At 43.4% G+C, this 15,746-nt stretch overlaps 1 protein-coding gene across 1 annotated transcript in view; it reads right to left on the bottom strand.

Annotated features, from left to right (window-relative positions):
- The window catches only part of ACSL1 (acyl-CoA synthetase long chain family member 1), a 36,627-nt gene extending 22,307 nt beyond the window's left edge, over nt 1-14,320 (bottom strand). Inside the window, exons 1-2 of the mRNA XM_050338008.1 lie at nt 14,201-14,320; nt 4,947-5,174 (exon numbers count right to left, since the gene is read on the bottom strand). Of these exons, the coding sequence (XP_050193965.1) occupies nt 4,947-5,141 (195 nt within the window). The 5' untranslated portion in view covers nt 5,142-5,174; nt 14,201-14,320. The remainder of the gene's footprint in view (nt 1-4,946; nt 5,175-14,200) is intronic.
- Nucleotides 14,321-15,746: the final 1,426 nt, after the last annotated feature.

Here is a 15,746-nt window from a genome sequence, read left to right as displayed (position 1 = left end):
CAGAGTTCTCTACATAGAATATTAATGCTGCAATCCTGATCTCCTTTTCCAATTAAGATTATAGAACACAATCACATTTGAATCTGCAGTTTCAAAACCTAAATGATTTTAAGGGTGGTCACCAACACCCTAAACAAGTGTTCTCATAAGTAAAATATTTTGTTCCAGATAAAAACAAAGCCCTATAATCCAATTTAAGTTCAATCTGAAAAAAGGGTTTCTTCTTGATCTATTTAAATGCAGTCAAGACAACACTACCTTGAGAATTAACATAATTTTGCAGCAGGTGAACATTTACATAGGCTGTAATTGGAAGTCAATACAAGAATTTAATAGTTCAGTTTTAACGCTTTTTTAGAGTGACTGATTAAACAATCTCATTTTATAGCAATCTACAGCAATCAAGTTTCACAAATTGCAGTTATGCAATTACTACTGGGCCACAGTTATTAGCCCTGTTATGATGACAGACACCTACAAGCAAGGTCTTATCAAAATAGTCCAGCTGCTTAAACAGAGGGTCTTGAGTAAACAGTGCATAAGATTTTACTCTCTATCAGTGGTTGTAATCAATAGCTGGCCCTTTCATACAGTCAAGTCCTGGGCTTACTAAATCTGTGCCTGGATTCTCTATCATTCACAACATCAAAAAACTTTTCATATGCAGTCATAGGTTCTTCATGGCCACTGGTTTCTTTTCCTGTTTTTGAAGTATCCTGGAAGGTCAGACATCATCTGTATGTATAAGCTACATAAACACAGTTTTATCTGCAGAAGATACCATATTGCCCACGTCCAGAAAAACAAGCTAGTACATTAATGGCACAGAGAGAGGGAAAAAAATATTTTTACACTAAAACAAGTCTAACTTGTTCTAGCAAAACACTATGCGTAATGCAGTGCTTGCCACTCCTTTGACAGCGCGCAGAAACGTACATGTGAACGTGACCCAGAACAAGTTAACCAGCGGCTCACCTCTAAAAGTTTGTAACATTAGAAATTCAAAAGTATACTTGCTCTCACACCAACATCTACTCTAGAGGAAATTAACAGATCATTAGTATATGTCTCTGCCTGGACAGAAAAGGAAGACTGTTGCCCTGGTTTCTCAGATGTTGGATAACCAAGGTCAGCTTGGTCAGATTTTCCCAGTTTTGCCACCTCTGGAGTTAAACTGAGGAAGATCACACAAAGTGGTTTGTTACCACAGCCACAGGTAACATCAACAAGTGCAATGTATCACATGTACCATGTTTGAGGTGCTGTAATTTCTGTATCAGGTGAAATGCAATACCCTAAGCCATTCCTTAGCAACAGTCGAGAAGTATTTCTTTCTCTTCATGTGAGCTAGTACTATTCTGTTTACAAGCCCTATTACACAGCACCACAAAAGCAGTTTTTGCCGGTCCTGGGTCACTAACCAAATTTGAGGATGAGACTTATCAGGTAGCACACTGGATAGATACAGGACTGATGGCACTGTCCCAAAAAGAGAAACTATAACAGACTACTATTGAAGAGATCCCATCAGTTCTTAGGAGTTTTCAGTAAAGGGAAATATAACCTTTTAAAGTTTTGCTTACTTTGTTCTTTTCCCCCATAGTAAGATAGAATTAACTGGATTTTCAACAGTCTTAGAATTTTGCTGAAAAACACACAATTCCTTGTGTGAAGGCCATAAGGAGTTCAATGTTACTGATGCAGCAAAATACTTCCAGATTTGCTGAAGGTCAAACCACAAACATAAGGCAAGATTTAAATTAACTCATCTACTAGAAAACAGAATTGGTCTACATTTTGCTTCAGAGCAGAAAGAACTACTGTTTTAAGAGCTTGTCCAAATGGTCCTTATCCAGAATATTTGTGCAATATCAAGTTCTGTTTGCAGCAAACTTGCCTAAGTTTGGTAGTTACAAACACCAAAACATCTGAACCTCAGGACTGGACTACATGGCTGACTTCACACCAGTTATCTGAATGGGATCTAAGAGAACTGTCCAAAAGGGTAGCCAGTTTTAACAAAGTGTTCTTAAGGGACCAGACAATAAAATTTGATTAATGCAAGGGCAGTTTCTAGTTACTTGTGTAGAGCAGCCATTGCAGCACCTCAGGTTGTTGCAGGAAATTAACCCATTAGACATCAAGTGCTGGACATTAGGTAAAACCTTGGCATTGGTTCAGAATAGCAGCAGCTGAAGGAAACAGATTTAGTCTAGAACAGAGGTGTATATTACTCTATCAGTTCCTACTCAGGTCATATAAGATAGCTGCTTTTGTTCAAGCCACAGGTTTGCCTCTCATTGACACAGGATGATACACTCTTTAGGATTAGCAGTAAGGTCGAAACACACTGTGGACTCCACCATGCCTCAGAGGAAAGAGACTGAATTTCTCTTTACCTGAGAGAGAAGGTATACTAGCAAGTGGTGCTTAGATCACCAACATGAATCAATCACAAGTAAGAATTACATAGAAGGTTTTTTTATAATTCAAAATTGTTATTGTTAGTGAACAGGTAGATTAGATATTAAAATGGTAGAGGCATTGCCTTCTGCCACATCTTTCTTGGAGCACATTTTACTCCTCAGACCTTTTAACACTGTATTGCTTAGGCAGGAAAAAAATGTTAAGAAATTTGGTTAATTTTTTTCCTGTGGAAGTGACATCTTAACATATACTTAAGAAAATGAAATATGTGAAGTTAAATTATAAGCAAAATGTAGTGAGAAACTGAAACCAAGCACTGTATTACAGTCTTATCACTGTTATAAAAGTACCAATTCCAACAGACACTTGAAATTTACTTCGAAACATATCTTCTCATTTGATCAGTTTGGTACAGCTTACAAATTATTAATACTTCAGATGCAGCCCTTAAAGTGAACAAAACTGGATAGATCTTGCTCATTTCAACGATGTTCTCCAAGTTTGAACTCTTATCATCTGCTAGCACACCAGCTGGTTTACATTTTTTATTACCATTCAGTCTTCCTATTAAAATCTATTTTCTAAAGAGGCAATGAAAAATAATGCTGTTATACCTATCTTGCTCTGATCAGAGAGCCAGTGTTAATTAGTGTAATATGGATCAATGATGCATTAAGTAGTTTAGTGAAGTTTCATACCACCAGACAATGATTTCAATCTCAGAATCCAGCAGTGACAAGTAATTTAGCTTGAAGAGATAAAGGCAGTGAACTGAGACTGCTGTCAAGAGTTTCAAACAAATAAGCATTTGTCACTGGGTTTATGGACAGTTAAGAGCCCCTGTTTTACCATCTTAAAATGCAGTGCCCCTCCAAAATCTGCTGAGGTCTGTACTGACTAGTGAGGCCATGCTCAGTGGAAACTTTTCACTGCTAGTTTATTCCAGCAACCAAGACATGGTGCTTTACAAGACAATTCGGCTCACTGTCTAAGTGGCTGCCATCAGGATGGGAAAAGCTCACCAAGAGAAGTCAGATCTAACATCTAGATCCTTACTCTACATATGTTGCTTGAAAAGAGGAATTTTGGCAGTTATCACATGGCCAGAGCATACTTTTGTATTTGTGTACTTCTAGAGGCAGACCATTACTTGCTATAATAACGTGACTGTTGTGTCAATAAGCTTACTGTATGCTTACTGAGAAGATTAGGAAATAAATGGTACTTACTAAACTACTTGGCCCTTCCATTCAGAAATGTGTCATTCTTCAATCTCAGTATCATGAAACATCAAAACCAATGCCCAATCTGAAGCTATGACAGGAGTTTGCTTTGCTGAAGTTGATGAAGTTGACCTACTGCAAATTTCAAACTGCTCTGACACATTTGTTTACATCAGTTTGTAGTCACATCTACTCCTAAGCACAAGAGTCATGTGATTTGCATTTAATATAGGACAACTAGAGGCTGTCTATCCATGCAGAAGAATGTGCTGTAAAGGGAAACTACATTTGAAAGTAGCAGTTGAAAGTTGAAAAATTTCATTCGGAAGTATATATATATATAAAAAATCTATAGTTTCTGACAATAAAGACTACTGCAAAAAGCTGTCAGCTTTCAAATCCTACATTTTATAAGTATCTCCCTTGAAGATCACAACCTTTCAAAGCTGTCTCCCTTCCTTCAAAAGGAGAAGACACTCTGTCTATCCTGAAGAAATACAGAAGTACTCCTGAAAGAATAAGTAGTCTTGATGCTGTAGTGAACAAGGGGAATCAATATAACCACTGCTCAAGAAACCTCAGCCTTGTAATAAGTCCTCTGTATTTGCTTTTCAATCAAGTTTCTCCCAGTCAGACTGTTTGCACATTTAACTTCACTTTTAAAAAGCCACCACCTAACAGTAACTTTGTCTGCCTCTAAAATGCATAAGACAAAAGCTACGTTGGCATATACAGAGTTTATCGGGTGGTTGGTTTAATTTCAATTTACTCTACGGCTGGGATCTCTTGGCAGACTAATATTTCTTTCCATAGATCATCTGAGGACAATTAGTACCCTCTTCATGCTTGTAACCCAATATAAAGTCTCATGTGTCAGCTATTATACACTAAAAATAACAGTAAAGTATTAGCCTAATAAGTAATATACCTGCATATACACTATAACCCCCAGACCTAATTTAATAGGTCATCACCTACACACATAGCAAGGAATTGAAAACTACACTGTGCTAATTCTAACATTAACAAGTTCCCTCCCACCAGTCAGATCAGAAGCTTTGTCTCAGCACAGTCTTTTTCTCCCATGCTAGTTATTGCCACCATGACCTCAACCCTCAAGCTGGTTTTCAAATTCAAAAAAAGCAAAATAATGAGTTCAAGCCGTATTTCAAAAATGTATTGCCCACACACTGTAAGTTTAGAAACACTTATGCAAATCAACTGTTTGGTCTCTCTCAATGCTGCATTTAAGCTTCAAATTTCAGTAAACTACAGCATCCATCAAGTGACACTTACCTCGACTTCCACAGACTGCATTGCTAAATCACATGGTGGTTTTAGTGCTTTTGGTCTTGTTGCATACCAGTAGGTCGTGAGAGCAGCAAAAGCACCGAAGCCCATCAGCGTATTTGTCGGCAGGGTGCGCACATACTGTCTGACATCCCCAAGTTCTGGCATTCGTAGGTATCTAAACAACTCATGTGCTTGCATTGCAGTTCAGTGCAGTTGTTCCAGTGCTGGAATCTGTTGGTATAAAAGAAAGTTGCACAAAACAAAAAAAATCTGAAATCCCCTTCTGATTCCCTGCTGCTGTAGGAGTGCAATAAACACTTTGTCCTACTGACTTCCCACTACCAAAATAACTTGATCTGCAAGTAGGCAGGCAGTATCTTTAGACTTCTGTGCTGCAACTAAGTAAGCAAGCAATTATTGGTTCATACTCTACAAAAACAGGTGGGGATGAAAGGAGAGAATTTCTTCAGGGTTTTAATATTGCTTTTAACAGAGACTGCATTAAAATTAAACCCCGGAAGTTCTGGTAAAGGAGAGCATTTCACAAATGTGAAATAGTTATTTGTAGAGTAGCTGTACTGTAAGGTTGTTTAAACAGTTAAGTGTCAAACAGGGAAGTCTGGGAGAGGAAAGACAGGGACATAGGTTATCTTGCCTGCATATAACACAGAGCACCCTAATCCTAGAGTAGCATTGCAGGATTTTTACTCATTTAAGTCCAGTAAAATAAACTCTTTCCTACTCTCCCTTCAGTCACACACAGAAAGGTCAGCACAGCAAGCTGCCTTCAAAGCCAATATCCTCCCATAGCTCCTCTATGCTACTAGCAAGTTTCCGATTTCTCCCAGCACCATGCCAGAAATTTGTCTCTGGTCATGAGGCAGACTAAAGCAGCGTCAAAAGAGGCCCAAGGCAGCAGCACACAGCAATATAATCAAGCACAGGAAGCACATTTAATTTGTCACGTTCACACAGAAGGAAGAGCTGCAAGAGGCTGCTCCCCGCCAGCACTCACTGACACGGATATTCCACAGCAAGAACCAGCTGCAGGAAAAAAAAAGGGACTGCAGTCAGCTCAGCTGATGCTCTCCTCTAGAGCCAAGGTCTCCCGGGACGTTTGTCACATGCCAAACCCACCAGCCTGTGCCCACTAGGTGAGGGGTAAGCAGGAGGCCCGCCCGGGGCCAATGGGAGCCGCAGCCTGTCACCCCACCGCCAGCCACAGGGCACCCCCGCGGGCAGCACGGCTGGCACCGGGAATCACGGGCACTCACTCCCACGGACGGCTGGCAATGGCCACTGTCAGCGAGCAGTGCTTCCCTGCTTGCTTGAAGAGCAGGGATGTATTTACTCAGGCAATTTAGGTCCTAGCTATTTCCTATGGACGATAAAATTAAACAAATGCCCTAAAGAATGTCAGAAGATGTGTTTAAATAACTACGACATCCTGCGTATCAATGCACTGCTTCAGGATGGCAGCACAGGAGGCTCTGAAATCCTAATAGGTAGAATTATATGTTTATTAGTTTTAAAACCAACCATATCAGGTTAAGATTTCATAATTCTACAGGAAAACTTCTAGTTTACAGTCCAACCTTGAAATCTTTACTGCTGCAATCAGTTATTCAACCAGGCAACAGAAAATCAGTCTAGTTCACAAAAAGTCTAACCAGTATTTGGACAAGGATTTGCTGGAGACAGCAGAAAAGCATAAAATTAGTTCAAAGGGCTCATGGTTTCACAATGTTACCATGACAGGCTGAAGTAACGTCATGGATGGGGGTAGTGTCAGGATGGAGTCAAGTTCCACCTCTGGAACAGTCCTGGACCCATGGAGTGCTCCCCACCCTGCACACACTGCCCTCCCCCCACCTCCTTTTCTTTCCTGGCATAGCTGTACAGCACAGGACTGCATCACCTAGATATACAGTGCAGGGCCACTACAGAAATGCCTTTTGACTATTTGCACTGTGATACACAGCAGACTGTACTCAAAATCCACAACACATCACCTTGTAGTGATGGAAGGTAGAAAAAAACCTGAACATATTAACAACTTCATCTTCCCTTGGCATTAAAATTTTATTTAAAAAAAAAAAAAATCAGTTACTGGCTTAATAGTTAGAATATCATACTGTTGTTTTTTATGCATCAAACAACGTTCATTAGCATTGCACATATGAAAACTACTTGAGTATAATATACACAGATGAACAGTAAGACAAAAAAAATTTTAAAAAAAAAATCACAGCAACAGCAAAGGCTCCACTTACAAGTTTTGCATATATCATAGACACCATGTCATGAAACTAGAAAAAGGGGGCTCTGATGTATGTAAGGGCTAAAAGCAAGCATAGCTTCTTCTTCAAGCTCCACAATAGGCACCTTGAACTTTTTACATTGCTTTCCTATCTGCATTAGTCCTGAAGTGTCCTGCACACACATTATGATTTAGGAGTGCGATGTAATTCTAATTACTCCTTAAAAAGGCTGTGGTGCCATTACAGCCAACAAGAACTGAAGTAAACATATTTCATTCATGGAAGAGTCCCACTCTAGTCAAGGAGCTGCTAAGATTTCAGCCTAGGTGAAGACAAGGGCTGCACACCACTGTGTTTCATTTCCTTGACCAGTTGTTTGTAGAGCAGCCTGTGACAAAAAAACCCTTCTTGAGCAGTTATACCATAGGTTATCTGTTATGTAGTAATACAGTTTGCTGCTTATCTTTATATTGATTTTATTTTATTATACCTTCTGCCTAATTAGCACAAAAAACAAGGTGAGGGCAGAGTTTTCTGCAAGACTAAGCAATTCCTGGCTTTAACACTGCCTGTTAAATCGCATCAGCTCTTGTTTTCTGTATTTAAGGCAAAGCTGGATGGAACAGGGAGAATAAATTCACATTCTTAATGGGGCATCCAAATATGGCCCATCAGTGCCTCCCAACCTTCTTTGAGCCATCTCTATATTTACTTGGCTCATACTCCAACCACATCAGACATCCCAGGTTTTCACCATGACCAACGAGAGTGGTAGCAGGTTTAGAGCCTTTAGACTGAGATACAAAGATCACAGTGGAGCTTGGATCTGGATTTCAGTCTTTGTCCTCAAGGAAGGACCCAGCTAAATTTGCTCACTCAAGACAAGCAAAAAAGCCATGTTCTCTTCACAAATTCAGGTCCTGCAATTGCTTCTCACCAGACAGGATCTGGACCACAAGCTGGACTCAGAAGCTCTGCCCCGGTTTGAGACACAGTTGGAGACCCAAAGGAAGAAGATCCCAAATGAAAAGTACCAGTCTGTGATCCCCAGGTTGCTACATGCAGGAAAAAACCACAACCAACCAAAAAACAGAAACAAAAACCCAACAACAAAAACAACAACAACAAAAAAACCCAAACAAAACCCCAAAACCACCAAAACAAAACCCCACAGAACTGACTACATTTGAGGTCAAAAGATATGGGAAAGTGGTTTTGATAACCAGGCAAAACTACCTCAGAGATAGCTATCTGTCCTGACCACCTCCACAGAAACAGTTCCCAAAATCCAGCCCAAGAAGGCATCCCTCTGAACTCACAGAACTCAACCGAATTGATATGTAAGACTCAGACAATGCCAGCTCTCTCTGCTCACACACGCACACCCTGCAGCACCCAAGACTCATTCTTTACAGCAGAGCCAGTATCTCAAGGCAACGACCCAAGTTGGCAGGACTGTGTCGTTCTTTGCTGCTCCTACTCTCGGCGTACAATGGTCTATTTACAGTGGGCAGCAGCCTGCCCATTGTCTATCCATAGCCAGACATCGTTCGAGTGCAACGGAAGAGAACAGGAGCAGCCGTCAGCTTCTGCACAGCAAAGAAAACAACCCCAAGGACCAATGGCCTCTCTTCCTTTCTATTCTTATATTTAGATGAACAGCCCAGAGCACTGCAGTTGCCTGCTGTAAGGGCAGGTCCACCATGGTGCAGAAGGGGCTGTGTTATTTCTACAGCCTCTTGCAGGCAGGAGAAAGCTACAAGACAATTTGTCTACCTCTTATTGTGAGCAATAAGATGTTTTTACTATGACGTGCTGGAACAAGGAGCCAGCCACTCATACACCTTTGCGTCCTGCCGGATACCTGCCACTGCAGTTTATTGTTTTCTTACTCTTACAGGTTACACTATACAGCTCCCATAGATCTGTTTTACTTAAGCCTTTTTCCACTCAATCTTTGAAAGAGCAAGTGCACAACCATGTTCTAGCTCCTCTATTACACGTCAGAAAGGGTACACCAAATAGCTTTGGCTATTAAACAGAAAAATCCTTTTGTCCGAATAGAATACATAATCCTAATATCAGAGTGCATTTACAATCAGCTTAAATTTGAGTCGGTCCAACCTGTCCTAGATAAATGTTCCCACAACCCTCTCCATGCTGGCCAGGCAATCATCTGGTTGCATCACTATGGACGTGATCTGGCAAACACCGTTTTCCTGGATTAGCTGTGATGCTAGTTCTCAACCAGATCAACTCTTGTCTTGATGGTCAGACAACCATTAGTTCCCAGATGCAAACATGACAGCACAGCCAGGGAAAGTGATAGAGTGTTGCAATAACACACATTAAGCCATGCAACTCCAAACACTTTTGTGACTCTGCCCTGCAGTCAAGGCAGTAACTTGACTGAGGTCTTGCAAACACCTGTTTGCCAAACTGCAGCCAGCAAGCAAACCACAATCACCCTCGAGATACAGCAAAGAAGCTTCAGGATGAGATATGAAGGAGAAACCCCAGTTTAAGTCCTGTATAACACAAACAGGCCAGCAAGAAGCCTCCTCTGGTGCAGCCTCTCATATCATGCATGATGTGACAGTCTCTCCTCAGCCACAGAAGACTTTCCTGAACAAACACAAGAACTGTTGAACTGTTTGATCTCCTACTCTGCCCTCCACCTCCACATATACTTCACTCCCTGCCCTGTCCCCAACTGAAATAAAAAAAAAAAAAAATCAAATAACTCCTCCAGAATTAGCAAGTTCACCAAGCCAACCATCAGAGCTATAAACCCTCCTTTTAAAGCAGTAACTGACAAATTTACTTTCCTGCATGAGTAAAAAGGGAGGAACGAAAAAACTATTAATAGAGAACACATCCCATGCTCAGAGAAGAACCATCAGGTCCTTAATATTCATCCCCCTCACGCAACTCCTCTTCAGCCCCCTCAGTCTGGCTCCAAACAACCAGAGGGCATCATGCAGTGGGGTTCAGATGCCTCTGCAGGTTCAGCTTCTGTTTCTGCATTTGGTACAGGGCAGACCTGCAGTGAAACACCCTAGAAGCTGGACTCAGACCCATCAGTTGGCCACAGTGATTTACTTCATAAACTGCAACTGAAGTTAAGACTCCTGCTGCAACCTTTACGGAGCACTGCGTCTGATAGTGATGTCTCAATGCTCTGTTCACATCTTTAAGGAAAGTCACAGCCCTGTCTTCAGACATTTGACTGCAATCCTCTTGCAATCAAGTGGAACATCACCTGGAATCTTGCCTCTTAATGATGTCCAACAAGTAATCTGAGTGCACACTAGTGAGGTCACTGGAGTTTATTCAAGTTCAGGAGCAGAATCACATGACAAGAACCTGCTCAATGCCTTTTGTGCAATTACAGTACTCCAGCAGCACTTGGTAACCCCGTGTATTAAGGAAAACCAATACTCGCCACTAAAACCTTTCAGACAATGATTGATTTAAGTTACTTTAATCCATGCACACACAATACCACTACGCAGTCTTACTGGTTTCTCACCTTCAAGAACCAGAGAAGATGCTTACAAATACTTACTTTGCAACCCAAACTGCTTTCCATCAGAATTACATCCCTACAACTCTAATTTGCAAGTACATCACGGTACTGCTCTGTTAATGTAACCAAATCAATCCAAATACGGTAGAGATGAAAACCACCCTACATAAGCAAATTGCTACAATCCAGCAGCTTTCTTGTGGCTTAACAGCTTGAGTAGATCATACCAACTTATTCATTCTGCTCCTCCCAGGAAAAGGCTACTACTTCAGAAAACCCAGTATGCAACATCAAGTTAACACATGCTTCAAGTGCTCACCTGAGACTTCACGAGAATGAGTTTCTTACTCATACTTATGACACCTGAAGTCTTGCAGAAGACAACCTGGGTCAGGCACACTAAGCCCCATTGCATCACACTAGATAGTGTTTACATTCAGAAGGTTGTTTTAAAGACATATCCCTTAACTCTACGAGACTGGACAGATCAAAAAGCTATGAAAAGCAATTGGTTCACTGAGTGACTTCCCAACACCAGCAGCACAAGGAATATAACAAACCAAGCAACCTTTTGACCTCGGGTATTAAGGTATGCCTGCATTTCCTCTGAGTCAGTGATAGTATTTTCTTCTAGTTTTCCTAGGAAACCAATTCAACCTTACCAGCCTATTATTGCAGTCCAGCTGCAGAGGCCAAGTTTTCAAAACATGGCATGAGCCCCATCAAACTAAAGTTTGAGAGTTCTGAGTTCAAGAACAGTCATTCATACAAAAAGGCAGAAGTTCTCTGCTGAAAACAGGACATTACACTGTTCTGCTATAACCCTTAAATGGTCCAACTACAAAAGTAAAGACCATTTTTCCTCTACATCTCTATAAAACCATGCAACCTGTTTTCAGCCAACAAACTACCAGTAATACTAAGATTCAAATCCTAATCAAAAAGAAGAATTTTACTGTCACAGAACGGTTTGGGTTGGAAAGGACCTTAAAGATTATTTAGTTCCCAGCTCCCTGCCATGGGCAGGGAACCATATTTTACCCTATGTAAATGAACAACTCCCAACATGAAAGTCAGAAAGAGACCAGAAGCCTTATGTTATTACCAAGTGTCCTTGTTTGAGGAGTCAGGCAGGACCTGCAGAAATGCAAGCCCCCCATCTGCAGCCAGGGTTCCCTCTACAGCCTGTAAAGGTCAGTGCTGTACAGCAAAGTTTCCCTGAGCCACAGAGCACTGTAAACTCCCATGCAAAACCATTTGCCAATGAACAAACCCTTGTCCCTCTTACTTATGAGGATTTCTGTGGAGTTACCACTGGTTGTATTTACCACACTAAGATACTTAACTTATCTGAACTTGTAATTTAGCACTGCAGGGAAGCAGGATATGGCAGGCAGTCGATTAATAATACCACCAGAAACCCACTTTATCAATCCTTGGGCCAGAATATCTCTATCCCTCTGCTGCACATCCAAAAAACTTCGTGCCATTAGTCTAGTTGAGTCTACAATTCAATCAGCAATATTACTAAGATCTAGAAAAACAAAACAAAGTACAGAAACCTACTATTACCTTATGTTGCTCTCATTAGTCAAAGTGTTGTTTCCTTGGAGGGGAAAGAGAGAGAATGAACTGTTTACTCTTCCCCACTGGAGAGCAACACACACAGGACAGGGAAGGTATAACCCACCTCTGCCTCCTCCAGAAAATTCCATGCAGTATTCACTTCTAATGGACTGATGAGATAGGATAACCAGCTACACAGAGTTTTGCTAAAGAAAAAGAAGAGTCACTTACCCAGATAACTATTTCAAAGTTGTTTTTCCTTCCATTTCAAATTGCTGGCTGTTTTTCCACCGATACCAACCTTGTACTTGCCCTTGAAGCAAAAGGCTATTTGGGGGTTTCCTTTTGAAGAAGGAAGACTTACTCCAAGCCTCATGTTGGCCAATTGGTAGTTGTAAAACAACATCTACCAAATTTTGAAGCTGCCTTTGTAAATTCATTATAATCCTGCAGTCCTCAGACTAGGCTAAGGCCGTTTGCTCAAGACCTTGAATTGAGTACACTACACACAACAGTTACTCGTAATGACAAGCTTTAGGTTTTTACCATCAGCCATCCTTCAAATATTTCCATATACCAATACAAGCAAGCTACACATTCTTAAACTTTATAAAGTTAGGGAGTAACAACAGGGTTCCATGAGGAACTTTGTGTGTAAGTTTTTGCATTATTAATGCTGCTATTGTTGCAAGAGAAAAAGAAAGGTATTTTTCAGTAACTGCAATGCCCTCTTACACTCAGAATTTCTTGATCCAAGAAGTCTGATCCAAATCCTTGAGCTGAGAAATCTCAGCTTGTGAGTTTGAGAGCATGTTCCAAAGCAGAAGGGCAAACATAAACACTCCTGAGCAGGCTCAGGAGACTGCATGATTCCCTGTAAAGCAATGTGGATGAAAAATTAAATTTGCTAACATGGAACAGTTCTGTGGTCCGGGTACAGACAGAGAACCATGGGCTATTGGTAGCAGTTGCTTTAGAAGTCGCTCTTTCCTATCACAGGACCTGACCATCATATCTCAGACACTAACCCAAGTGAAGCATATGTTTAGATGGATTACTTAGTCCAAGAACATGTCCATAATACGCCATAGAGCTCACAGACATACCGTTTAGAAATTTAGAAGGCTTCAAGTGTTGCAATTCCTGTTCAACAGGAACAAGAAATGTATGCATCCTAGAACAAAAGCGTCGTGTAACCAGGCTAAATCCCTGCGCTGTAGCACTGCAAGTCCTACCTAACAGCAGAGGAGGCCTGCAAAGTCAAAGCCACTCAACCTTCCATTTTAGGCCAGTTTGCCTCACGCTGCGTTTCCATACGCGCCCTAAACTGCTTAAATAGAAGAAAAAAAAAGAAAGAAGCTGCTTCAAGTACATGCTGCCTTCGTGCCCGAAAGAACAACCTCACTAGAGGCAAGGTCCGGCAGCTGACCAGACCGAGCGCCCGGGTCAGCGCCGCTACCTGCTGCTCGGCCCGCCCGAGCCGTTCCCTGCCGGGCCGGGCCGTGCCGGGCGTGGGGGCAGCGCCGGCCCCAACAATGCCCGGCCAGCCCGAGCTGCCGCAGCGCCGGGGGGAGGCCGGAGGCGCCCGGCTACGCTCTTCTGAACGCTTTCGTGCGAGGAGACGCCGAGCCGGCTCCACGGGACGCAGATCCCACTGCGGGACGAGAAGGAAAGCGGCAGCCTGCGAGGATCGGCGGCGGGACGGGACAGGACAGGACGGGACCGACCGGCCCCGCGGGTGACAGCGGCCGCGCAGGCCACCCTGGCCCCGCGGCAGCGGCCCCGGCAGGCCCAGCCCGGCTCTCCCGGCGGCGCGTCCCCGACAGCCCACGGCCCCTCAGTGCGGCCGGGTCCGCAGCCCCGGGCCCCGCCGGCAGCGGCGCCCCCCGAACCCCGCTCACCTCCCGACTGCAGCGGCGGCGACCACGACTGTGCGCGGCTTCCCCCGGCGCCGCCCTATTTAAGGCGAGCACGGCGGGAGCGCCGTGTGCGTTGCCGAGCCCGCCTCCTCCACCTCCTCCGCCTCCGCCTCCACCGCCCGCCGCGCCGCCCGGCGGGCGCTGGGGCCCGGCCTGCCCCGCACCGCCCGCCAGCCCTTGCCCCCGCCCCTGCCCTTGCCCCTGCCCACAGGAGCGCACGGGAAGCCGCAGGGAGGCTGTAGGAGTGTTGTGCTGTTCGGGCACGAATGACAGGGATGCACAGGGAGCTCAGGGGGAGCGTTGGCACTGCTGGGTGCCTCGCTTAACACCTTACAGGTCTGAGGTGACAGCATGTCAAGGGACGGTTTTCTTACAGCTTCCAAAAGGATATCTGCATCTCGTTTAAATATCCTAAAAGATCATCTCGTTCCAATTCCCCTGACATGGGCAGGGGCGCCTTCCACTAGATCAGGTTGCTCAAAGCCGTATCCAACCTAGCCTTAAGCATTTGCAGGAACGGGGCATTCACTTCACCGGGCAACCTGTTCCAGTGTCTCACCACCCTCACAGTAAAGAAATTCTTCCTCATATCTGATCAAAACCTACTGTCTTTCAGTTTAAAGCCATTACCCCTTGTCCTATCCCTACATGCCATTCCAAAAAGTCTCTCTCCAGCTGTCCTGCAGAGACCCCTTCAGATATTGGAAGACTGCTGTAAGGTCTTCCTTACGGAGCCTTCTCTAAGCAATCCCAACTCTCTCAGCTTGTCTTCGCAGAAGAGGTGCTCCAGCCCCCTGATCATCTTCATGGCCCTCCTCTGGACCTGCCTGAAGAGGTCCATATCCTTATGCTGGAGACCCTAGAGTTGGATGCAGTGCTCCAGGTGAGGTCTCACCAGAGTGGGGAAGAAGGTCAGAATCACCTCTCTCAACCTGCCAGCCTCTCTCATTTTGATGCAGCCCAGGACACAATTACCAGCTCATGTCCAGCTTCTCATCCACCAAAACCCCTAAATCCTTCTCCCTAGGGCTGCTCTCAATCCATTCCCTGCCCAGTTTATATTCATGCTTGGGATTGCCCTAACCCAGCTTGCACCTGGCCTTGAGGTTCACACAGGCCCAGCTCTCAACTCTGTCTAGGTGCCTTCGGGTGGCAGTTGTTACCTCAACTGGTCTTGGTTTGGCCATGTGCTGCATCAGTCTGTTAGACCTGTAAATCACCAACCCACATGCCAAAGTCCCACAATCTTGCGCATTCTGCATTGTCATAATTTTCCTGTGTCCCATGGGTATTGTTTGGGTTATTTTAAGAGTGTAATGTGGGGGAGGTTAAGGCTGTACACTTTCATATATATATATATAATATTTTATAAATTACCTGAGGTACTTTTATTTTACATAAAAGCAACTACTATTTGCTGATGCTTCCATTTATACTGGAATATACCAGGCAAAAGATTTCCTGCAGAACAGAGTTTTATCAAAAGAAGGACCCTGTGTTCACTTTTCAGCACAAGGGAGGAGGGCAC

This window comes from Myiozetetes cayanensis, unplaced genomic scaffold (genome assembly GCF_022539395.1).
Source record: "Myiozetetes cayanensis isolate MyiCay16 unplaced genomic scaffold, myiCay2020 scf7, whole genome shotgun sequence".
Lineage (NCBI taxonomy): Eukaryota > Metazoa > Chordata > Aves > Passeriformes > Tyrannidae > Myiozetetes > Myiozetetes cayanensis.
This window is presented reverse-complemented; position numbering and strand designations above follow the sequence as displayed.